The sequence below is a fragment of the Oreochromis aureus genome, linkage group 4 (assembly GCF_013358895.1).
Source record: "Oreochromis aureus strain Israel breed Guangdong linkage group 4, ZZ_aureus, whole genome shotgun sequence".
NCBI lineage: Eukaryota > Metazoa > Chordata > Actinopteri > Cichliformes > Cichlidae > Oreochromis > Oreochromis aureus.
In genome coordinates, this window is record NC_052945.1 from 30,764,272 (window position 1) to 30,788,184 (window position 23,913).

At 38.5% G+C, this 23,913-nt stretch overlaps 1 protein-coding gene across 6 annotated transcripts; it reads right to left on the minus strand.

Moving 5' to 3' along the window:
• Positions 1-1,275: 1,275 nt before the first annotated feature.
• Positions 1,276-23,229, minus strand: LOC120439938 (integumentary mucin A.1-like). Of its 6 annotated transcripts, XR_005612858.1 has the most exons (13): positions 23,137-23,222; positions 8,000-8,065; positions 7,630-7,689; positions 7,253-7,312; positions 7,066-7,149; positions 6,852-6,945; positions 6,566-6,595; positions 6,299-6,331; positions 3,932-4,378; positions 2,343-2,521; positions 2,079-2,096; positions 1,796-1,813; positions 1,350-1,447 (listed from the first exon to the last, which is right to left on the minus strand). XR_005612858.1 is itself a non-coding variant. In XM_039611346.1 (12 exons), exons 2-12 carry the CDS (start codon positions 8,039-8,041, stop codon positions 1,317-1,319), a joined length of 1,017 nt encoding a protein of 338 aa, XP_039467280.1. In that variant the 5' UTR covers positions 8,042-8,065; positions 23,137-23,222; the 3' UTR covers positions 1,302-1,316. The 6 variants fall into 6 exon arrangements, 5 of the variants coding, with proteins under 5 accessions (XP_039467284.1, XP_039467280.1, XP_039467281.1 ...); XM_039611346.1 differs by lacking the exon at positions 2,343-2,521 and having other exon boundaries at positions 1,302-1,447; XM_039611347.1 differs by lacking the exons at positions 2,343-2,521; positions 23,137-23,222 and adding an exon at positions 20,367-20,444 and having other exon boundaries at positions 1,302-1,447.
• Positions 23,230-23,913: the final 684 nt, after the last annotated feature.

Genomic DNA, 23,913 nt, shown 5'->3' on the forward strand with positions numbered 1-23,913 from the left:
CAGAAATCAGATGGGTTTGGCTTACTCAGCTTTACTGAGCTTCAGGTCCTGGAAGGGTGATACAGTTTGAAGCTGGAGGATCTCTATATGAATATCCCATGAGGCTCATACAAGCTAGGTCCCTTAACTTCCGGTAGCTGTTGGAAAGATAAAGTTGTGCTATACCAGTCAGAAATACCATTATTACTTTAGTATTACGTTAACACAAAGTCAGGGCTGACCCGGGACCTTTGCTGTGAGTCACACGGTGCAGCATAAAGGCCCTTTCACAACGGATGCGGCATGCGCTGCGCTCATCACTAACTAAGAGCGAAGGATCCAACATTTGTTGCGCTGGCTGCTGTCATTTCAAAACATGTACCTCTCTGACTTTATATCCTCTACAAGAATTTGTGTTGTATTATGTTGAAATGTTCAATAAAACATGTATCGCTCATTCATAATGAAGAAAGCTTTGTAACTGTCCTGACTAGTGAGGAATCTGTTGTTTCCACAGCACTGTTTTCCCCCTGAAGTCCGCAGAGCAGTTGAAAAGGCTCTGAGTCTGCATAAACACATAAACCTGTGACACAAAAAATTTACTGAACTCAGACAGGCACAAAATGTTTTCCTTCGTGGTGATGAAGGAAAACACTGGCACATGAAAGGGCATTTACCCTTCAAGGGCCTGAGGCTAAGTAAAGCCCACCCATCTGTTATCTGATTGGATTGTTAAATTTGTGACATGACATTGACCAATTAGCTGAAAGGAACCGGGTCAAACTTCATAACTGCAAGTTGAAAGTCACGCACAGCCTTGAGAGCAGAATTTTACACATAGTTTTTTTTTGCTTTGTATCTGTAGCCAGACCTCAACAAAAATATTTGTAACTTGTGTAAATATTTTTTACAAACTCATAAATTCTCATCTATCACAAACATAAAAATTTTCAGATATTTTGGTTTACAAAGTACTCAGTCCACAACTACACATTGTGATTTAAAAGTACAAAATATTTATGACCACAATGTGAGCCCATATATGTCTGGGTACATGCTGCTACACCCTTGTATTCTTTAAGCCACATGTATCACACACACGGCCCAGGGCCCAGAATCAGTCTGGCAAAGACTCTAACCAGAGTCTTCAATCATTTTGTTTTTCAGTGGGGTTTTTGGTTTTGGTTTTTTTAAACAGGAAATGTTGGTAAATTTATGGAATTATCCTCTTTTATCTGGAATTTTACACATTTATTTATTTTTATCAGCATTTGCTGTCCTGCTTTATTGTATTAAATTAAATTAAATGTGTAGTTGAACATCCTTACATCCCTGCATTAAGCAACATTCACATCTGAGCTCCCACTCACCTGTTGAATCTGGTAACGCATGTACAGATAAACAGCTATGGGGACAATGATGTTCGTCGTGATAAGAACTCCTATTGAAATCGTTTGGATGTCACTTCCTGTTTAAGAAGAGGTTGAACATGTATTAATTTTCAAAGTAACACTCCCTTGATAACACATATTTATGCATGAATAAAGTTTTTAAAGTGCATGAACTATAAATTTTTGTCTTGTTTTCTATAGTGTGGCCAATCTGTAAGATTCACACATTTAATAAATATCGTACATGCTATATGGTTGTTTTAAAACAATTATGTTAAATTCTGTATTTGTTTTATCAGTTTTTGGAACCTGAAAAAGAAAATGAGGACTTGGGCTCTTTTGGAATGTCGGTACTACAACAAACTTGTCAATATACATTTTACTGATGCAAAGCATAAATAAATAAACAAATAACACAAGCTTACCCGTTTCTTTTTCTGAAGCTATGAAAAAAGGAAAGACTGTATAAGAAAATCTGCAAACTAAATGTGTGTCAAGAGTATTGTGGTTTGTTTCTTTCAGTACATAGCTTGTTATAGAATGTTAAATATAATGACAATGCAATCTTGTTAACATATATAATTGTATCAACCCAAATAAACACTAAAATATTAATAAACAATAAAAATTAACTAAAACCATAGAAGTACAACTGCAAATTAAAGTAACTCTTAATTTCAGTATCCAAAGTATATTCAAAAAACTTACATATTCCTTTCTCTGAACCTATGGGAGAAAGGAAAGACTATGAGTACAACTGCAAGGAACAGTTTTTAAATCAGAGTACAGCATCAAGTTAGTTAAACTTGTAGGTCACTGATCTGCTCAGTTGTAAGTACCAGAGGGGGGATGTTGATCAGTTTCATCTGCTTTAGTGTTAATGAAATTGATGACAGGTGCACTACAAGGGCAGCAATGAGAGATAATGGTTTTACATGTGGGGGACACTTTTCCATTCTCATCTTTTCTTACTGTTTGTTCACTAGTTTTGCATTTGGCTGCTGGTAGCATGAGGCGATACGGATACAGAGGTTGCACAGGCAGTCCATCTCATCCAGGATACGTGTTATTGTCAGCAGGTTTGCTGTGTCCCAGCACAATCTCAAGAGCATGGAGGAGAATCCAGGAGATAGGTTGTTACTCTAGAAGAGCTGGACAGGGACAGAGAAGATCCTTAATCATCAGCAGGGCAGGTATCTGCTTCTTTGTGCCAGGAAGAACAAGATGAGCACTGCCAGAGCTACAAAATGACCTCCAGCAGGTCACTGGTGTGAATGTCTCTGACCACAGAATCAGGAACAGACTTCATGAGGGTGGCTTGAAGTTCTCTAGTGGGCGCTGTGCTCACTGGCCAACACTCCAGAGACTAATTATCATTTCCGCCTATAACATCTCACATCATTAGATGTTTCCAGGTCCAAACCTCTCTTCAGCTCCCAAACTCAAACAAATACTGTGGGGTTAAAAATGAGTTAAATCTGTCTAACTTATTTTATCTTCAATAAAGTGATCAGTGTGGCTGCTCTACTAGATGTAACAATAAAGTTTAACATCCAGGCATCCATTAAAAACAGGATTTATGACGTTTAGCAGAGTTAGAAGTTAGCAGGGAGTTAGCCTGCTAGTTTCCATCTATAGATGATATACCATGTTCTTACTGAGGGATTTCTGAAAAATTAAAATGTACAGCTCTGCTATCACTTCAGACATACACAAAGACAGTAAAATAAACAGCAGCAAAGTTTGTAGGGTTACAGAAGTTAGCTTTGTAGCCAGCCACCATTATATGCCAGCAAGCCTATAGATAGCATAATATAAACACATTACCACAGTAATGCTGGAGGATGAACAATTTTTCCCCCACAATAAAAGTGAAAAAAACAAAACAAAATTTCAGTCCCCGAACGCAACAGAAAAACGGACCAAACTTCAGTCAGGAGAATACCTGATATAATCTATCAACAATACGAGGTTAGTCATTAATATACTGCTAATATATAATGCAAAGTTCCTGATCCTCAGTTTCATACCTATTCAAATGATTATTAGCCTCAGAGTGATTCTTTTATGACACGTTCAAATATTTGCCGTCTGGCAAACTGGCAGCTGATGGGCTGTCGTTAAGGTTTCAAAAAATATTGAGCGTTCAAAAATGGAGCTTTAAAACATGCTGCAGATGAATAGTTATAATAAAACCTCAGAGGCCAACAGTGATTACTGACTATTTTTCATGGCCTGATAAAAAGAAAATAGCCTTAACGAACACTGTGTAGTTTGCACCCAGAACCTGGACCGGGACTTGAACACAAAAGCGAATCTAAGTCCCTACCCTCACCTACAGTCATGAGCTTTGGATTGTGACGCAAAGATAGAGACACTGAATACAAGCAGTGGTAATAAGCTTACTCCAAAGGTGGCTGGCCTATCAGATTAGACCCTCTACTCGTCCATGTGGAAAGTTTTTCAGAATCATCGTTAAACTTAATTTTAGTTCAAATAAATAACCTATTACAATATATTTTCCATGACATATCAAATAAAGTTCTATTAATGTAACTTACAACTCTTCTGCTGTGAATTCACCAGGGATGATGCTGCGGTTGTACTTGTTGTTGACGATGTTGTTTTTGTTGTTGATGCTGTGCTTGGGTTTTTTGTTGTTGCTTCAATGGTCGGTGTTGCTTCGATGGCTGGTGCTGTTGATGGTGTTGCTTCGATGGTCGGTGCTGTTGGCAGTGGTGTTGATGGTGTTGCTTCGATGTTCGGTGTTGTTGGCAGTGGTGTTGATGGTGTTGCTTCGATGTTCGGTGTTGTTGGCAGTGGTGTTGATGGTGTTGCTTCGATGTTCGGTGTTGTTGGCAGTGGTGTTGATGGTGTTGCTTCGATGTTCGGTGTTGTTGGCAGTGGTGTTGATGGTGTTGCTTCGATGTTCGGTGTTGTTGGCAGTGGTGTTGATGGGGTTGCTTCGATGGTCGGTGCTGTTGATGGTGTTGCTTCGATGGTCGGTGCTGTTGATGGTGGTGGATTGAGTAAACACAAGAGTTTGTAGCAATTTTTTTCATGTCTTAATTATGTTAGCGGTCATAAAAATTACATTTTTGGGAAAATTCCAGACTGTTTCCAAATTAATTATTTAAAATTCAATATCACTACTTATATTTAGTTTGAATAGAAGGGTAATTTAAAAGGCTGGTGTAAGTACTACAGAAACTGCTGATCTCCTGGGATTTGCCTCTATACTCGTCTGTAGGGATCACAGAGAGGACGCTTCTGTGAAGGGCTGCACACTGACCAGTACATTTAAAACATGACACTGTTTTACAAATGACTGTTGTCCACTCGAAGAGACCAGATCCTTAAAAAACTAGAACTTTCTGTTACAAAATGTTTATTTAGCTATTTTACAACAGTTTGGTGTTCTCATACGCAAAACAAAGTAAAGCTTACTTACAAAACTTGAATTGTCATTGAAATGTTAATCTGAACAGATAATACTTAGTAAATATGATCAAATATGTATTTTGTCCATGTGTGAAACTCAAAGCTTCTTTAAAGTCAGAATTTTTCTACGAAAAAAAACCCCTTGGAGGTTTCTTTAAACATTTTTCTTGAATATACCTTCAAGTGTGTCCTTGGATGGAGTCTGACTGCTTTTAATCTAATTTTTGGGCAAAGACAACAGCAGCTGTCAAGCACTGAAAAAAAGGTGAAATATTCATCTTTTGCAATAAAATGTAAAATGTCAGTGTTGGGTCTGCGCTTCCACGGGCCCAGCTGGTTTTGAAACTTATTCCCGTTAACGAAGCAAGGAAGCAAGACGAACAGTTCAACCGGTTTTTCACATGCTAGCAAGGGAAGGATCTCAGAGCAGCCCTTCTGCCCTCGGTCTCAGACCACTTCGAAGAACCATCACCCCACAGCAGCCTTTTATTCTGTTACACACAGTTTACACAAACACCCATTGTAAAGCCCCCTGTGGTCACAAAAGGTTAAAACACTGTGTGTGTGAGCGAGCATGTGTGTGTGTGTGTGTGTGAGCGTGTGTGTGTGTGTGTGTGTGTGTGTGTGTGTGTGTGTGTGTGTGTGTGTGTGTGTGTGTGTGTGTGTGTGTGTGTGTTTGGGGGTGCGTTTGTGTGACCTCCTGCTCACCAAAAGGGTCATACAGGCAGGAAGTTTACTAAACAAGAAAACAGAACCTTCACATAGGATGTGCCTATAATAAAACACTACAGCCTCCCCCACCATTCAACAGGCTGTGGAGGGAGTCAGAAACAAAGGAATGTCTTTGGTCATATAGTTTGAACTAAGACTTACAAATTTATGTAACACAATAACAACATTTAGCAATTTCAACCTAACAGTCAGTAGCACTGTACGTCCTCTTTTAGATGTGTTTTAGTTTTTCTGCTTTTAATGACTAATCTTGGTCAAATATAATGTTTATGGCCATATGAGGGTCATTTGGGCGTTTTTTTGTTTTTGTAAAGTAAATTGTCCTGGCTCCTTTGAGAAAACGTCTCTCTGTATATCGGTTCTAAATCTTCTATCCTGTACCTTTAAAGTGATATTTACTTGAAAAGCTGCACTAAGAACAGCAGTCTGTTCAGAGAGAATGCAAAAAAATGTTTAGTGAAAGCCTGATTCAAGAAAGTGGGGAAATAAATAAGATGCAAAAGTAATTACACAAAAAGAGCTGGAGTATATTTTAAGATGGAGAACAGCAGTAGTGCAGCAGTCAGCGTGATTTATAAAATTTAACATCAGCTAGAAGCAAAACACAAACATGCACTCTTTCAGCATTAATATTCAATCCAATCCAACTTTATTTATAGAGCACTTTAAAATCAACTTTGACCAAAGTGCTTTCCATTAAAAACAATGAGAAAAGTAAAACTATGACAAAACCATAAATAAAATGTGTTTCCTACCTGTGGTGGCAGAATCTTCCCCACATAATTTTTCTAAACAAAAAAAAGAAAGAAAAATACAAGCAAAGTTGTGAATTTTAAAATCAGCACACCGAAACAAAAGAAAACAAGAGAAAATGTGGATGTAGGTTTCAGTACCTGTACACACATCCACACTGACAGACACAATGGCAGCATGGATACACATCACACACACCCACACACAAATTCTGGCTGTTTGGAATGTCTCTGTTCATGGTGTGTGTGTGTGTGTGTGTGTGTACTTACTGTACACTTCACAGACTTCAGGCGGTTTATCTTTGGTGAAAAGAAGAAAAACATTAGCAGTAAGAACCAGAAGTTAATTTTAGGTTTATTGTAGGAGATCCACATTTGAGAACATCATCAGAATGTTTTACAGTTTGAAAAAGACCTGCTCCTTTACTTTGTCTGAATTTCTAAAACCTCTAAGCTCGTTACAACAGTCGGTGTCACAGTGTTGCTTCTCACAAAGACATTCAGGCAGCAAGTCTTTAAACTAACCACAGCTGAAAGTATCAAAATGAGGTGATACCTCGTAGACGCTTGGCTATATCTGTCAAGCACATGAAGTGGTAGAAAGAGACATTGATGTCCTTAGCCTTCTCGTTACATGGCGGTTTATAGTCCTGCAGGACAAACAACATGTTTATCAGATATAATCCTTGTTTTACCTGACCAGGAGTAGAAAACAACAAACAGAACTTGAAGAAGATGAGATTTTTTTTCCTTGCCATGTCATTCTCTACCTTAAAACACTCCCGTAGAAAACAGGTTTCTTCTTTTTTGTTGTTACAGTCTTCGTCTTTCATTAAACTACATACAACGATGTCCTGCAATGAAACAAGGGCACATTTACCATTAACCAAATATAAGTCACTGCAACATAAATTTAAATACATTTTCTAGTTTTTAAACAATGTTTCACAAAGTTACCTCGGACTTGTTCATTATTTTGACAGGAATATTCTCTGGGAGCGTACTTAATGCTTTTGTCTTCCAAGTACAGAGAGATGGTAAAGAAGCAAAAGACATCATTAGTTATATATTTGTTTATTATTAGTGAGTGATCATCACAACTAAAACAGCAACATGTCCAAAGAGAGTCAAATATGCTGGCTTCTAGAACACAAATCTGCTGGGGTTAGAGGCTGTCAGAGGGCTGCAGGTTGTCAAAAGCCTGATCCCAACACCCAAATCTGATTTATATCATCCTCATATTACCTTTTATCTTAGCACCCTTGTCACCCAGCATTAGAGATCAGCCTATTAAGAAATTAAATAATTAGGGAAAAGAACTTTTTTTTTCTTACCAATCCTCCTTTTTCAAAGTGCTCCATACAGTTTGCGTCTGATGGCTCGATCAGGATTACCTGGTAGACAAAAGGTTGTTTAATTAGACGGACAGAATTACCACCATATGATGAACATAACATGTATAATACTATATAAACTACACTAATGCAGACCCAAATTTAAGAAGGACAGTCTAACAAAAAATTAAAAATAAGTAAATTAGGTATCATAGTTTTTTAATAAAATCAGAAGTTACAGTAATCAACAAAACATTACATCTAAAACATTCGAGCTCCTCTTGAAACTATTATGTGCGGATCACCAAGAGCACATTTTACAGCACTTATATAAAAGCAATTTGAGTAAAACTGCAAAGAGAACACTCACACTTAAAAGCAACAGGCAGAGATAACAGCCGTGTGACGTCATGATGCCCTCTGTGGTCTTTGCAAACTACAGTGAAATTTAAAAAAAAAGCAGGAGAAAGGTATATTATGGACACATAGACACACAGAAGATTTAAAAAGATTTAAATAATAATAAATAATAAATAATAATAAAACAAAACCCATAAAACTTGTTTCCCTGGCCAGTGGTTTGCAAATGCACACATGTTCACATTTTAAACATCTTGATGACATGTTAAGGCTTTAGGGTTAGATCAGTGTTGTAACGACTTCCATTTAGAAAGTCGTTGAGAGAAGAAGTAGGATTTGATGTGCCATACGAAGGCCATTATAAAAACCAGTTGTCTTTGAGGATGCTGATTTCATGAAACTAAAATGTCAGCAGTTAATAGACAAAAGCTCAGATGACACAATCAACAGGCAGGTCAACAATATCTGAGACCTTCTCCCTCTCCCACCATCCCATCGCAGGGCAGATCTCTGCTGGTCTTGCACATGATAAATATTGTTTATTAAAAGAAGCTAAAGTTTAGCACTTTGACCAAGTAGCTACAATAACACTGAATATGATCTCTAAATATGTCCCATGATGTTATCACCACAGCTTTTCTCCAAACTGCTCTCTCTTTTTGTGAACAGCAAGTGACTCTGAGTTCTCTGCAAGAACATCTTTTAAGTATACACTGGGATAGCTATGCACTGCAGGCATTTCTTGTTTTAGCGCAGTGAGCTCACTGTCACACTCTGAGAATGGCTTAAAGGTAAGTGTAGTCAGCTCCACAAATCATGAAAAATAGCATTTACATTTATCTACAAGAAGGGGAGAGAAACAATCAGTTCATGTGTATCATTTCACATTGTATTGTGCTGTAGTATAGGCTGAAACCTGTGGTTAACATCCAAAACTAAATCATATAATCATTTAATCATACAAGACATAAAACACATGTTCAATCTGAATTAATCCAAAGACGAGGGATCAGGAAGGCTGAACAGATGTGAGTATGGATGATGTAACAGGAAGAGGTGAGAGGGAAAAGAAGGAGTCCAAGTTGAACCGAGGCAAGCGGTAGAAGAAGAAACAGGCGTAAAATCCTGAGCCAAAGAGACGATACAGCCAAGACGAGAGAGGGGAGGAGACACACTTCCCTGAGATTATTCCCAGTGGTCCCCATATTAAAATGTCAGAAGTTCAATAAAAGTTGGAAAAGAAAATGCTGTGTCATGTAAAAATGATAATAATATTTTGAATTATGTGTAATGAGTATTGAGCAATGTCGCTTTGAAAATGCAATGAACAAACTTGTGCTTATCAGATTTAATTTAGCAAAAAGGATTTTTTCCAGCACTGTTGAAGTTCATGCAATTTTTTTTGTATGCGCATTTAGACAAATTCAGCACAGCTGCATGAGCGGCGTTCACACAGAATGAATATTACCAGAATAAAGACTTTTTTGTGTTTTCTTCTTTGATGCCTTCAAAGTTATTTTGATTTGATTTGTGGGATAGCCTCCTGAAAACCAGCCAATTCATTTATGTCCTCTGTAATGGGTGATTGTTTTTGGTCTACATCTTTTGACTTATCTGTGCTAGCCTACTAAATCCTGATGTAATAAACAGAGGACATCCTGGGCTTTCAGTTGATATCTTTGGTGTTTGGGTAGCTTCTTTCTGCTCTGAAAATGGAGGAAATCACAAAAAGTTAAAGGAGGATTTGATGTGGGAGGATTCTTTTTCCTCAGTTTTCAGGAGGATATTACAATTGGAAGAAATCCCAGTTAAAAGACAATGAGTTCTGTTTTTAATGTCAGAGCTCAGAATCTTAAAACTGCAGTTAGTGCCACAGACTAATTACAATAACACATAAATATAATACACGCTCAGGAAAATCTAGCCGCATGTGCAAAAATATCTGAGACTACAGAGGCGAAGCAGGAAATAAACATGAGAGACATTATCTCCAACTCCAGAAGTGGATCAGTGAACTCCCCACACAATTGGACAGTAGGCTGTGAGTATGCAGTGTCCTCAAAGCACATTCCACATTTCTTTTGCAATTTTCCAGCAGGCCCATGATTTAAAACTAACTACACAAACTGATAAGTGACCTCTTTGTTTTCAAAGAGACATGAGGGTACTTCTAAAAGTCTGACCTACTTAATATTCACTCAGCGTCCTCATCAGTCCCACTGCTTACCATGACTACTGAAGAAGCACCTTTTGGTAATATGTGTTTTTAAGTTTTTCATTATATGTTATTAACTTATAGTTGAAGTATATCTGTACACACAGGCTAAAATTTACAGAAAATATAGACGAACAAACACAATATATAAATATTAAGACAATCTCAGAAATTTTAGTCTTGACTGCTTCAGAAAATATAGTTTTCACTCAGTCATATAAAGAATCAGTCAGTTTAAAGGTCAGTAAATCTGAGCATAGACTTCTACAATGGTGCCATACATGAGTTTCCTGGGGGTGTCAAGACACAGACAAACTGGATGCTGCTGCTGAGTAGGCTGAAGCATCTGTGATGAGTGAGTCACATTCTGGTGTATAAGCAAGGATAAAGGAAGTGAGGAAGTATGCTTTCTGTGTTCACTGTAGTGCCCTTTCTTAGTAGATTCAGTCCAAAGTCTGTCGGATTCAAATTTCAAATCCAAATTTCTTCTCTTTACAAATGTTTAATGGGGGACCGAGTGAACTGCAGTGCCACATTGGTCTTCTGGACATATATCACAGATAGGTTGGCTGCTATTTGGTGTGTGCTGAGAGATATCTCATCAGATAGCAATGCTCAGAGAGCTGTAGGGCAATACTGGTTCAAATGGACCTGGAGTCTGTTGCATGCTTTGCACTCTTTTGAAAAGTGTTGGGCGGATCTAATATGTAATCAGATATGCTTCAGTCCAAAACTGTTGATCTGTCTAAGGCTGAATCACCTAAGGATTCAACAGTTCATTAGTGCAATTATCATTGTTTTGATGATCTGCCGACAGATATTGTGCAGAAGTGAAAACAGTGGCATCTCATCCTGACTAGAGATGGACCGATCCGATATTACATATCGGTCCGATACTGACCTAAATTACTGGATCGGATATCAGAGAGAAATAAAAAATGTAATCTGATCCATTAAATATCACAAAAGCACCTCACAAAACTTGCGACATGGCGTAACCCAGCTCATGACCTTAGCACGTCGGAGCAGGATGCCTCATGTGATAGAGCGGCTGTGGCGTGCGAGACCTGTCGGCGGTCTGGAGTTCACACTGAAAGCATCTGGAGCATCGCTACGTGCTTCCAAACCGGCATTTCATCTCTGAGAAAGCTATCCCAGAGAAGTAAAGCAAGTGTGTAAGTTCATCTCTGAATGTTTGCAAAGCATTCCCACATTAAGCTTAACAACCGATATATGGAGCGACTGCCTGTTCTCTCTCCCTCCCTCTCCTGTTGCTACTTCAACCATGAAACTGATCTGTCATGGTCCTGGGTCATTTTGACCCAGTGTTTTGTGTTTCCTTTTGTATCACCTTGTGTTTTGTGTTAATTTTGATTTTGTATGTGTTTTTAGGGTTGGTTTTGGTGTTTAGTGTTTTATCATCCCTACCTGTGTCTTTCCTCTGTGTTAACTGGTATTCATTCCACGTCTCTCTGCCAACACTCTCCGTGCACTTTGCTCCTTCTCCCGTGTGTCTTTGGTTTCAGGTTAGTTCTTTAGTTTTCCCCAGTTTAGGTTTGTTTACTCCCTGCTCTGCTCTTCCTGTTTTTGCCACTTTGTCACTTCTGTAAATAAACACTCACTCGCACCCCAGCCAGTATCTGCACTTTGGATCCTTTTTCTCAATACACCACATGACTGCTGCCCCAGCCGTGACATGATCAATGATCAGCTGATCGGCTTTTCTGTTGCGAGTCCATTTCTCTTGTTTGTTTTTGGCCCACTTTGCACCAGAAAGAGGAAACCAGCGGCTGAACAACAGCAGCACATTTAAGCTTGATAAGCTGTTGTTAGAATTTATTTAATAAATTTAATATTTAATTTAATATACTTATTTACTTATGTCTGTGAAGGTTCTCAGTCATCCAGGTCATCCGAGAAGCTTCTTCAACTGAAGAAGCTTCTCGGATGAGAGGTGAAACGTCTTCAAGCAACTTAAAGAAGTCCAGACGCCTTTCTTTGCAAACTCCTTTGACTTATTTACTTACTTTATCTGTTAGATAAAATAATGAAATGTCGCTTTTTGTAAATAAAATAGACAGAGCGTGGCAAGATGAAATAAAACGATATAAAAAGTAGACTGGAGTTATAGATGATTTATTGGTGATCATATAAAAAGTTACCACCACGTTAAAGATCCTAACTACATTGTTTTGTGAAAATTCAGTTCAGTTTTATTTATATAGTGCCAAATTGCAACAACAGTTCCCTCAGGGTGATTTATATTGTAAGGTAAAGACCCTACAATTATACAGAGAAATCAGAGAAAAATCCTGACAATCTGATGACCCTCTATGAGCAAATGCTTTGAGGGAAGGTGGGAAGGAAAAACATCATTTTAACAGGAAAAGCCAGAAATTAATAATAACTAATGATTTAAATACAGAGTTGTGCATAAACATAGTGAGTGAAAAAAGTGTGTGAAGAACAAGCTACTGGATACATTATCTTATTCATCAGCACATTATGTAGATGCTATATTTTTGTGAATTATTGTTGAGGTATTACACAGTGAATGCAGCAATCAAATATGTGGCGCTATATGTAATGTTCACAGTCATTTTTGTTGTTTTTTCCTCCACTTTAATCTATAATCGGTAAAGTATGGACAAGACAAATTTAAGACAGCCCAACAGTGCAGATTTTTTTCCTTTGTGCTCTGCGACTAGAGGAGAAAAAAGAGGAAAAGAGAAGTGAAAGAGAAAGAAAAAGAGAGAAGAAAAAAAAAGAATTTATTTAATATTACTTTCTACACCAGGATCCTTTTCTACATAGCTGACGACTGGTAACTGTGCAGGGGCGGGTCTAGCAAAGTTATGCCAGGGGGGCCGATAGGGCATTAACAGGGAAAAGGGGGCACAAAGACATACTTTTCTTTCTTATTCTCATTTAAAATGTCTAGCTTTTAATAAATAATTATCTGAATCTTACAACCAAAGTTTTCATCTGATGTGAAATGTATAAAAGTCCATTATTGTATATAGTAAATATTAAGTCAAATTTATGACCTAGTAAGCTAAAGTAATTTTTCCTTTGGGAAGATACCGTCTGTGCAGTCAATTCTGTTGAAGAAAGATGTTGAATCTATTTAATTATTGTAGAAAAATTATTGATTTCTGTGCTTTTTTTTTTTTTTTTTTTTTTTTTTTACACGTGCGTTAAATTAAAGTTGATTACGTCAATTAAGCATTATGAGGTGGAGGGTGGGGGGTGGCTCCCTATACCAGAATAGGGAGGATGGTGCAGGTTTAACTTTATGAGAGTGATCAGTTTTGCAGAACTATGAAATATTTTGGGTGCAGTGTATTTTTTGCATACAGGTATAACAGAATAGCTTTAGTTTTGTTTTGTTTTTTTTAAACTTCAGTATGAACTTATACAAAGTGCCGCAAGATATTAAAAAAACAACAACATTTTATTGATTATAAAATAGGCTATATTGGATTTATATCGGTATCGGCAGATATCCAAATTTATGATATCCGTTTCGGACATTAAAAAGTGGTATCATGCCATCTCTAAACAGTCCATTCAGGAAGCAACAAAACTTAAAGATTGCCTCCTTACTTCTACTCTTATTCCTAACTTGACATCTGAAATACCTCAGAGTAGACAAGTCTCAGACTTGCAAAGAGTGATGGTTCCTACCACTGACCTACAGTGTGGGAGTTTTTCAGATCATGTTGTTCGAACAGTTCAAGCTCTCTAACTGTGGCATCGCCTGTCAGCAGTGCATCTTATGAAAGGCCCTTTTCTGCTGAAAGGATAATCAAAAGTCATTTGCGATGAACAGTGACCGAGGACAGACTATCCAATAAGTCTACACTCCTTCCTTATATGAAAGACATTTAGAATTTAAATGCAAGTCAGAGCCTAAGAGGACTCAAATATTATTAAAGATTTCAAACAGTAGACTAAGCAGAAGCAAGTGCTAAATTGATTTTAGTATGTAATTCAGGAAGATCAACAATCACGGCCTTGTTGGAGTTTAAAACATGGCAACAGTGGACAAGGATAGACAGCCAATCCAGCCGGCAAGGCTTAAAAGACGTGTAACTAAGTGTCGTCTGCATAAAAATGATGAGAAAATGTCATTAAAAGATTGAACCTTGTGGTGTCATGATCTCGTTTGAGCTTTTGAGCTCAGAATTCTTGCTGGTTTTAAATTTGAATTCAGAGCCAAAGAAACCAGCCAAAGCCTTAAGTAAATTAAGTAAAAAATTTTCGTCAACAAGGCCATTAACAAACATTAAAAGATGATTCTGGCCTTTGTTTTATAGGTTTACAAAGATCATACTAAAGGAGCTTAAAAAAAATCCAGAACTCTCACAAACCTTTTTCAGTGATGATTAGATTGAATACTGTCAAGTTTCTCATATGATGCATTTTGGATACAAAACAGAGTAGAAATCCACATAAAACATGCAAGTCCTCCTTTAAATAAGATAGCTTTAGAGTGAAAATGGGACTTATGCCTGTTTTTAAGCTTTCTATTATTTATTATTCTGGGTTTTCAATTTGTTTGATTGGTTTTTGTGGGGTTAGGGCAGACACACACCACTTTGTAAGCAAGCAACTGACACACGCGACAGCGTTAAACTCTCAGCCTTTTGGACTATACTCAGTCCCACGCACCTGCCTGAAAGGTTTTCCAAACCTCATATCCAAGATTTTTATGCTAATGAAACACACAAAATGAATCTTTCCAGCATAGTTGTCCTTGTTATCTACATCCGAGACTTTAATTCATCAATAAATCATACAGGTCAGGGACAGCATCGCTATCAGTAAACTGGCTGATTGATCTTCTGCAGAAAGTATGGTGAATGGACTGAGGACTGGGGCAAAGTGATATTCTCCGATGAAGCCTCTTTCTGATTGTTTGGGGCATCTGGAAAAAGGCTCGTCCGGAGAAGAAAAGGTGAGCACTACCATCAGTCCTGTGTCATGCCAACAGTGAAGCATCCTGAGACCATTCATGTGTGGGGTTGCTTCTCATCCAAGGGAGTGGGCTCACTCACAATTTTGCCCAAAAACACAGCCATGAATAAAGAATGGTACCAAAACACCCTCCAACAGCAACTTCTTCCAACAAACCAACAACAGTTTGGTGAAGAACAATGCATTTTCCAGCACAATGGAGCACTGTTCCATAAGGCGAAAGTGATAACTAAGTGGCTCGGGGAACAAAACGTTGAAATTCTGGCTCCATGGCCTGGAAACTCCCCATATCTTCATTCCATTGAGAACTTGTGGTCAATCTTCAAGAGGCGGGTGGACAAACAAAAACCCCACTAATTCTGACAAACTCCAAGAAGTGATTATGAAGGAATGGGTTGCTGTCAGTCAGGATTTGGCCCAGAAGTTGATTGAGAGCATGCCCAGTCGAATTGCAGAGGTCCTGAAAAAAAGGGCCAACAATGCAAATACTGACTCTTTGCATAAATGTCATGTAATTGTCGATAAAAGCCTTTGAAACGTATGAAGTGCTTGTTATTATATTTCAGTACATCACAGAAACAACGGAGACAAAGATCTAAAAGCAGTTTAGCAGCAAACTTTATGAAAACTAATATTTGTGTCGTTCTCAAAACTTTTGGCCATGACTGTACATTATTATTATCATTGTTTTATGTCACATGACAGGACTGGCTTCTAAGTACTTTGCCAAGCGGCCGACGCACTCCGGCAGGAGTCTTGCTTTCACAACACTTTCTAATGATAGTTTATCTTTGTTTTTATACACATAAAAAAAGCAGATATGTGAAACATACTGGTGGTTACTTGTAGTTTGCTCAATCAGTAGCGCTTTTTGATATGGGCGACATGGGCGGTTGCCCAGGGTGGCATCACAGGTATCGGCACCCCTCGGTGCACCTGCTTGCTGCTGAAGTCAAAGTAAACTTTATTGTCATCTCCGCTACATACAGTCCAGTATACAGAGACGAGACGACGAGGCTCCAGTTACAGCAGTGCAAGTAAACAAACAAATATCAGAAGAGTAAGAAAATAAATATACACTTTAGGACTAGGGGTAAAGGGATCAATAACAATTTAAAATTTATAATTAAATAAAATTATTATTAATAAAATATTAATTATTAATTAAATTCTAATTAAAATATATTAAAAAAAATTTGATGATTAAAAGTCTCACACACAACCCGTCGAAAGGGGAGGGAGACCTGCTGCTTCCAAACAGAGCCCACTTCATTTATAATGTTGTAATTCCAAGCCCATTATCTATTCATGATTTGAATCCTGGGTTGTGCAAAATCCCAGAAATAAAGACAAAGTGAATCTGTGAACTAGGTGTAGGTCTATTAGGTTATGTTGTGGTGATCCTCAGGATGAGGGATGGGTGTTCATACTGGAGTGCAAAATTAAAACCAATGAAAGATGGACAAGAAACGTTCAAAGCCATCAGGTGCTCAGTTTAGAAAAAAGAGAAAAGAAAAGGAGGAGAAACAAGCAAAAGTTACAGGTAAGCAGATGTGTCATTGGATAATGGCAGGTCATGTATCCTGAAACAATCAGAATCAGAATCAGAATACTTTATTAATCCCTAAGGAAATGATGTGGGTTACAGTTGCTCCAAGAAGAAATTCTAAAAATAATAACAGTAACAGACTAAACTCCAAACAATACACCATGTTACAGATTTTACACATTTAAGAAATAGCGCTAATATATGCAGATCACTCAATTATAAATATGAAGGATTAACAGAGGTGATTATAAATAAATATCAAGAAAATTGACGAGAATATGGTCAATGGTAACTTTATTGTCCCTAACGGGAAATTGATTTGCAGTATGTCCGTACAAACAAACAAACAGACAACCAACACATCACATACACACACTAAAATAATATAATATAATATAAGCCTGAGAAAACAACCTAGATTTTTCATCAAAAAAGTGCAATGTGCAATGGCAACAGCACTTATGGTTTAGTGTTATTAACTATGATAATAGCACTAGGTACAAAAGACAGTCTATGTCTCTTTGTCTTCACTGCAGGCACTTTATAACGACAACCTGATGGAAGCAGTTGAAAATCATTAAAGAGAGGATGATTTGAACACAACAGGACAGAGGTTGCCTTCCTCAGCACCTGCATGTTATAAAAGTCCACAAGCTGGACCTGAGACCTCCCTGAAATCTGACCAGCCACTTTAACCAGGTTGCTAAGTCTGGTCTTATTATTCAGGGACATATTACCGTACCAAGCAATGATACAGAAAGTTAAAACAGATTCAATAAAACTTTTATAAAAAAAGAGTCATCACTTCAGATGAAACATTAAAACCTCTCAACCTCCTTAAAAAGTACAGTCTTTGTTGAACCTTTTTCACTGTAGCAGCAAGATGTGACTCAAAGGACAGAGCCTTATCAAGAACAACCCCCAAATACTTATAACTGTCCACCAGTTCAATGGCTGCACCATTTACCACTGTTAGCGCAGGATGGGGGGATGTCTTCCTGAAGTCAATAACCATGTCCTTGGTTTTCAAGGTGTTAATCATTAAGAAGGACTGATCACACCATGAAACAAACTCATCCACAACAGGCCCATGGGAATCCTCTTCACCATGAAGGAGGCTTACAATGACTGTGTCATCTGCATATTTAATGAAATGCCTGTTGGCCTGTGTACTGCGACAGTCATTAGTGTACAAAATATACAGTAGAGGAGAGAGACAACAACCTTGTGGTGAGCCAGTAGAAGAGTTCAGCTGTTTGGAAAAACAACCCTTTACTCTCACACACTGAGATCTGTCAGTTAAAAAGTCTAAAATCCAACCAACGAGATTAAAATCAAGTTTAAACTGGTTAAGAAGCTTATCGACTAAAAGATGTGGCTGGATAGTATTAAAAGCTGAAGAAAAATCAATAAATAAGAGCCGAGCATGAGCTTTGGCGTCATCAAGATGGCGATAAAGGAAGGTCAACAGAGTGACCACTGCATCATCAACACCTCTACGAGGCCTGTATGCAAATTGTAGTGGGTCTATAAGCTTCTCTACTTGCTGCAGGATCTCCTTCCTGACAAGTTTTTCAAAAGACTTCATCACTAAGGATGTTAAAGCGACAGGCCTAAAATCATTTAGTGATGTAGGTTTTGTGGTCTTAGCAACTGGAGAAATAATTGATTTTTTCCATACCTCTGGAACCTTCTGTTGCTGAAGAGATAAAAGAAAGATGTAATAAAAAATATTGCATAATTGCTCAGCGGATGTTCTAAGCACCTGGCCACATATATTATCAGGACCTGGACTTTTATTAATCTTATTCATTTCCCAAGATTTCCCACCCTTCTTTCATCAAAGAACAAAGCTGGGGGGGCTCTGGTGCTCTCTATTAAGAAATCAAGTGTATTCTTTGAATTATAATTAGCATTAAATCTCAAATAAAATCTATTCAGCTCATTGGCTAACTGAGAGTCTGAACTAAAACCAGGGAGACTTATCTTATTACAGTCACTGTAACAGTGACCAGTCAAGTGTTTCATGCCTGCCCAGGCAACCCTTAAGTTATTGCTACCCATCTCCGCCTCTACCTTATCCTTGTATTTTATTTTGGCTTTTTTAATTTGTGATCTGATCTCCTTCCTAATTTCTCTAACTTTCAAGATATTCCCTTCAATAAAAGCTTTTTTCCTTTCATGAATTAGCCTCATAAGAGCTTTGGAAGACCATGGTTTGTTATTAGGGAAAAAATGCACAACCTTTGAAGGGATAATCATGTCTCTGCAAAAGGAGATATAGCTGCAGACAACGTCAGTGAGTTAATTGTCTCTACATGATTCTACATGACATTACAGAGTAGAAAAGAGGATGTAACTATTGCAGTGTTTACAGTGTGTTAGATGGAGGAGCTGTACAGGGAGATGGCCACAGGAATGACTTCCTGTGTTGTTCAGTGGTGCTTTTTGGTAATCTCAGTCTCTCACTGAAGGCTAGGACCACCCCTGTGCTCAGTATAATAAAGTGATCCATGTCCCCCTTCATCAGTGTTAATTAGTTCATGAACAGCTCTAACATCTGTCTCTGTGCTGGTAAATCACTGCTTACAAATTAACGACAGAGTAAATCAAGGCATTCATTATTGGGATCCACAGCACCACACGCCACTAAATGTTAATGTGTTTGTTTTACTTAGCATCGATGTGTTTTTGTGCTACAAATGTCTTCACTGTCAGGGTTTTGACTAAAGGCTGTTTTTGTTGTTTCTGCACTCCACACATCACCTAGAGATGCACTCTGATGGGGTGTGGGGGTTGAATGGCACCATAGACGTATCACAGCAAGATTTGCTGAACGTGTTTGGCTGTATAAGTAAAAACAACATGATTTTAAACGTATCTAAATCCAAATCTATGTTAATTGGAAGTAGATTACGCTTATTCAACAGCCTACAGCTAAATCTTTCCATAGCTGTTCCATCATTTGGTCAGCAGCTAATAAGACAGATCTGAACAGACTTCAGTTGGTCGAGAACAAGGCGGCCAGATGAGTGTTAAGGTGTTCATACTATACAAATATCAATAAAATGCATGATGAATTTTCCTGGCTTCCTGTACAAGCTAAATTATACTATGGCTTAGTTTTATTTTTAAAGAAAGCAATACTGTTAAACACACCACATTTTTTTCTGCTCAGTTGCAGCATCCAGATGAAATACATAATCATACTGATTATTAACAAACTGCAATTTAGTAATTCCTCGAGTTAAAAGCAACTTTTTGAAAAACTCTGTTGTGTTTAATGCAATTAGAGAATTGGCTTCTATTCATAATTTCAAAAATCACTTAAAAGCCTATTTAGGCAGCTTTTAATTGTTGTAAATATTGTAAGAGGGAAATGTGATTTGTAATAGAAATTTGTGTATTTTGTCTCAGAGGTATTAATATTTATATGCTCATATTTTCCAAATTGTAAAACCTCACTGTGGATGTAAGAGCCAAATTATGTGGATATTTGGCATCCACTTTATTTTATTTATATATTTTATTTGATTGTATTTCATGGCTTGGGCCCCCGGAAGACTAGCAACCACTGTTGTGGAAGCTCATGGGGTTCCTTATACATAAACAAATGCTGAAAGATATATATACCTCAAAACATTTGAAGTGTCATAAAACCAAACATGCATAAAAGCAGACCCAGGACTCCTGAGCAGCTGGAATCCTCCAGGACTCTTGTGTCCTACAAGACAACATTCATCTCCAGCATCTGCTTCCTCTGTTCCCAGCCTGTTGTTACAAGAGGAGCAGATGTTATACTGTGGTAAACGTGACACTGTCCAGACGATTTTGAGACATGCTGTTGTTATCGATTTTCAAATGAGCTCTTTTTTCTATATAAATAAAATGAGTGAAATGTCTCAGTTTAAACATTTTTTTTCCTTGTTCTGTTGTGTAAATCAGATCAGTAACTGGCAAAGATCAGTCCCAACTTTGGTTTGAGGGGTTCGATCATCACATAAACTTTTGTTCTTAAACAAGCAAAGATCAGCTGAAGAATCCTCATTTACACCTACATAAAATTTACTTGGAATTTATTTTGAAATTTCTTACTTGGTTACTGCATTTACAAACATTTCAGAAGCAATGACTGAAATCTAAAAATCCCCTTTTGTAAGAAAAAATTGTGTATGTTTCTGTTCTGTGTCCTTAGTTCACAGACTCGCTTTGTCTAGGGTTTATTTCTGGGATTTCACACAACCCAGGATTCAAATCATGAATAGATAATGGGCTTGGATTTACAACATTATGAATGAAATGTGCTCTATTTGGAAGCAGCAGGTCTTCCTCCCCTTTTGATGGGTTGTGTGTGAGACTTTAAATCATAAAACTGTAAATTATAAATTTTTTAAATTGTTATTGATCCCTTTATCCCGAGTCCTAAAGTGTATATTTATTTTCTTACTCCTCTCATATTTGTTGTTTGTTTACTTGCACTGCTGTAACTGGTGCCTCGTCGTCTCGTCTCTCTCGTCTGGACTGTATGTAGCGGAGATGACAATAAAGTTTACTTTGACTTCAGCAGCCAGCAGGCGCACCGAGGGCTCTCGCGCTCTTTTATTTTGTTTTATTTTGCGAGTTGGTTATTAGATGCTGCTCCAGCCAGCCAGTGAATCCCCCGCCACCCCGCCCTCTCAGGTGGTAGAGCAGATCAGCTACTGATCGGAAGGTTGGGGTTCGATCCTTGGCTTCCCTAGTCTACATGCCAAATATCCTTGGGGAAGATACTAACCCCAAGTTGCCCTCCGATTCGTTCATCGGAGTATGAATGTGTGTAAATGTAGTTTTTGCACTTGAGTTTAGAAGCGCTTGTATGAGTGCGTGTGAATGGGTGAATGAGGCATGTTGAGTACTCCGGGAGAGTAAAAAAGCGCTATATAAGAATCAGTCCATTTACCATTTACCATTCCTCCCTGTGCCGCAAGCAGCAGGCGCCCTTACTCTCAGCAAATGGGCGATAGAAAACCGATCGGTGCCTTTGCCATTCCCAATATGCGCTGGCTGATGTCGGGCCAGCATGAGTACGAGCAATTTTGTTGTTGTTTTTTTGTTGTTTTTTGCCGATGCCGCCCCCACCACGAAACGGCTACTGCTTAGCACGTTAATTACAGCAGAGCACTCTGTAAACAGCAGTAGTCAGTTCCCACAAGGCTGCAACAGGAAGAAAAACTGTAAGTGTGCTGTTTGTGAGTGACACAGACCGCACCATAACGAAAGTCGAGGGGACGTTACCCTGGACATGCGAGATATCTGTCTAAAGAAAATTTCCATTCACAAAGAGAAAAAAATCAGCTTTTAACTAAATATTATTATAAATAATGACGCAATTGTTTGTTCTGTGTTATTATACCTGTTCTATGTGCTACACTGTAATCAACCCAATCCTGTTTGGTCACTAAGAATATGTTTTTATTACTGTTCCTATGAGCTCCCGGCCGCAACTCTCATTGCCAAAGGGACTGCACCTAAACTGTGATAGAAATGTTCTTTCTGGCTCAAAATGAGTTGATACCGTGTGTTTGACAAATTCCATCACACCCAGTTTTCCCACCAATGCCACCAATTTGGCTGATGACCAAGTTTCGGCAACAAGAGAAAAGTACTTTTCCCTGCTCGTATTTAATGTATCACTCAGTGATTGTTAATCATTGCCTTGACATGAGGACTCAAAGCGGTCAGCAAATTCCTCCAGGGAGACCACTGAAACAACTAGAATGTAAAGTATGTGGGAAACTCGCGGGACAAACGTGGCTGAGGTGCCAGGATTTTAATGATTTAACCGCTTGGACCTGACCCCAAACTGATTGTTCGAACACGGGAAACATGCAGCAGAAGCATGAATGCTGGTGACCAAGTTCACCACGTATGTGCGTCACGTGGGAAGCGATAATCATGCTGGTAGTTATGATACCCACCGATATCCTTTGTACGTGTTTTCGATCGTTAACGGTGAACGGCAACGGGATTTACCCCTTCCCCTCCTGCTCCCCTGCTCCTCGCGCTCCCGTGTGTGTGTGTGTGCGTGTGTGTGTGTATCGACAGATAGTTACCACGGGTTAACATACATGAGAAACAGCTGACCTTGAACACAGGCATGGTCTGCTGACTAAAAACCTGTTCTGCTCACAGCGCACACATTGTATGTCTGAGTCCACATTACTTTGGTCCGTCACGCTGTGCACAAGATAACTTGACAGGCTTCACAACACCTCTGTACCACAGCTCAAGCACATTTCTGTCGTCTGTCACCACAGTCCAACTAAGACATGCAAAAGCGATTTCGCACAAAAGCTAAAGACGGACATTTCAGCGACACACACTGAACACACAGTTAGAATGCAGAATGCTCTCTGCAGCCTACCTTGCCTTGGGGAGGTGCTGATCCATTCTGGCATCTTTACTTTCACTTTCAGCTTATATAGTCTTAGATGTCGTCATCCTCCGGAGTTTCCACACTACTACCCGGGACCTATTTAAATAGACTACCCATATATGTATTTATTTTTAACAATTAATTGGGATGCGGTTTTGGAAAGTTATGGAACTTCCAAATACTTACTTGGCTCCATCATCTCTATAAGATCACGACCCAAACACGACTAGACATTTTATACAAATCAACTCTTCCAAGTTTGTGTTTTTCCTTCTGACCAGATGCAGCTCTCTGCACTATCTTTTTAACGTATCTGTGTTTATCACTGTGTTCATGTGTCCTTGTCACTAAAACAGACTCTGAAGAATGATTTCACCAAGTCAGAGCAGCTGTGGCAGTTAGTCTTGAAACAACAACTATTCACACGTTTTAAATTTCTATCCATCCATTCGCTTCCACTTATCCTTTTTCAGGGTTGCTGGAGCCTATTCCAGCTGTCATAGGGCAACAAACAAACTTTATTTGTCACATACACAATTATACAGAGCACAACATGTAGTGAAACTCTTGTGTCCGAGCTGCGGACAGGCTGCAGACATAGCCACGCCATTCCAGGGCTTTTTGTTTTTAGCATGAGGGGTCTAGCCAGGACCCTTACCTTACTGGATACCAGGTGGGAATTGAACTTGTGATTGCCGCTCTGAAGGTGTGTAGTCTTACCACTACACTATCCAGCAAGAGGCAGGGTACACCCAGGACAGGTCA

Bases quoted from the DNA above. Each gene is read 5' to 3' on its own strand.
- LOC120439938 (XM_039611346.1), bottom strand. From the start codon at position 8,041: ATGACGTCACACGGCTGTTATCTCTGCCTGTTGCTTTTAAGT. The intron at 7,690-7,999 runs GTGAGTGTTCTC...TTTGTCTACCAG, and splicing joins TCTGCCTGTTGCTTTTAAGT to GTAATCCTGATCGAGCCATC. The intron at 6,332-6,565 runs GTAAGTACACAC...TTTTTTGTTTAG, and splicing joins TGAAGTCTGTGAAGTGTACA to AAAAATTATGTGGGGAAGAT.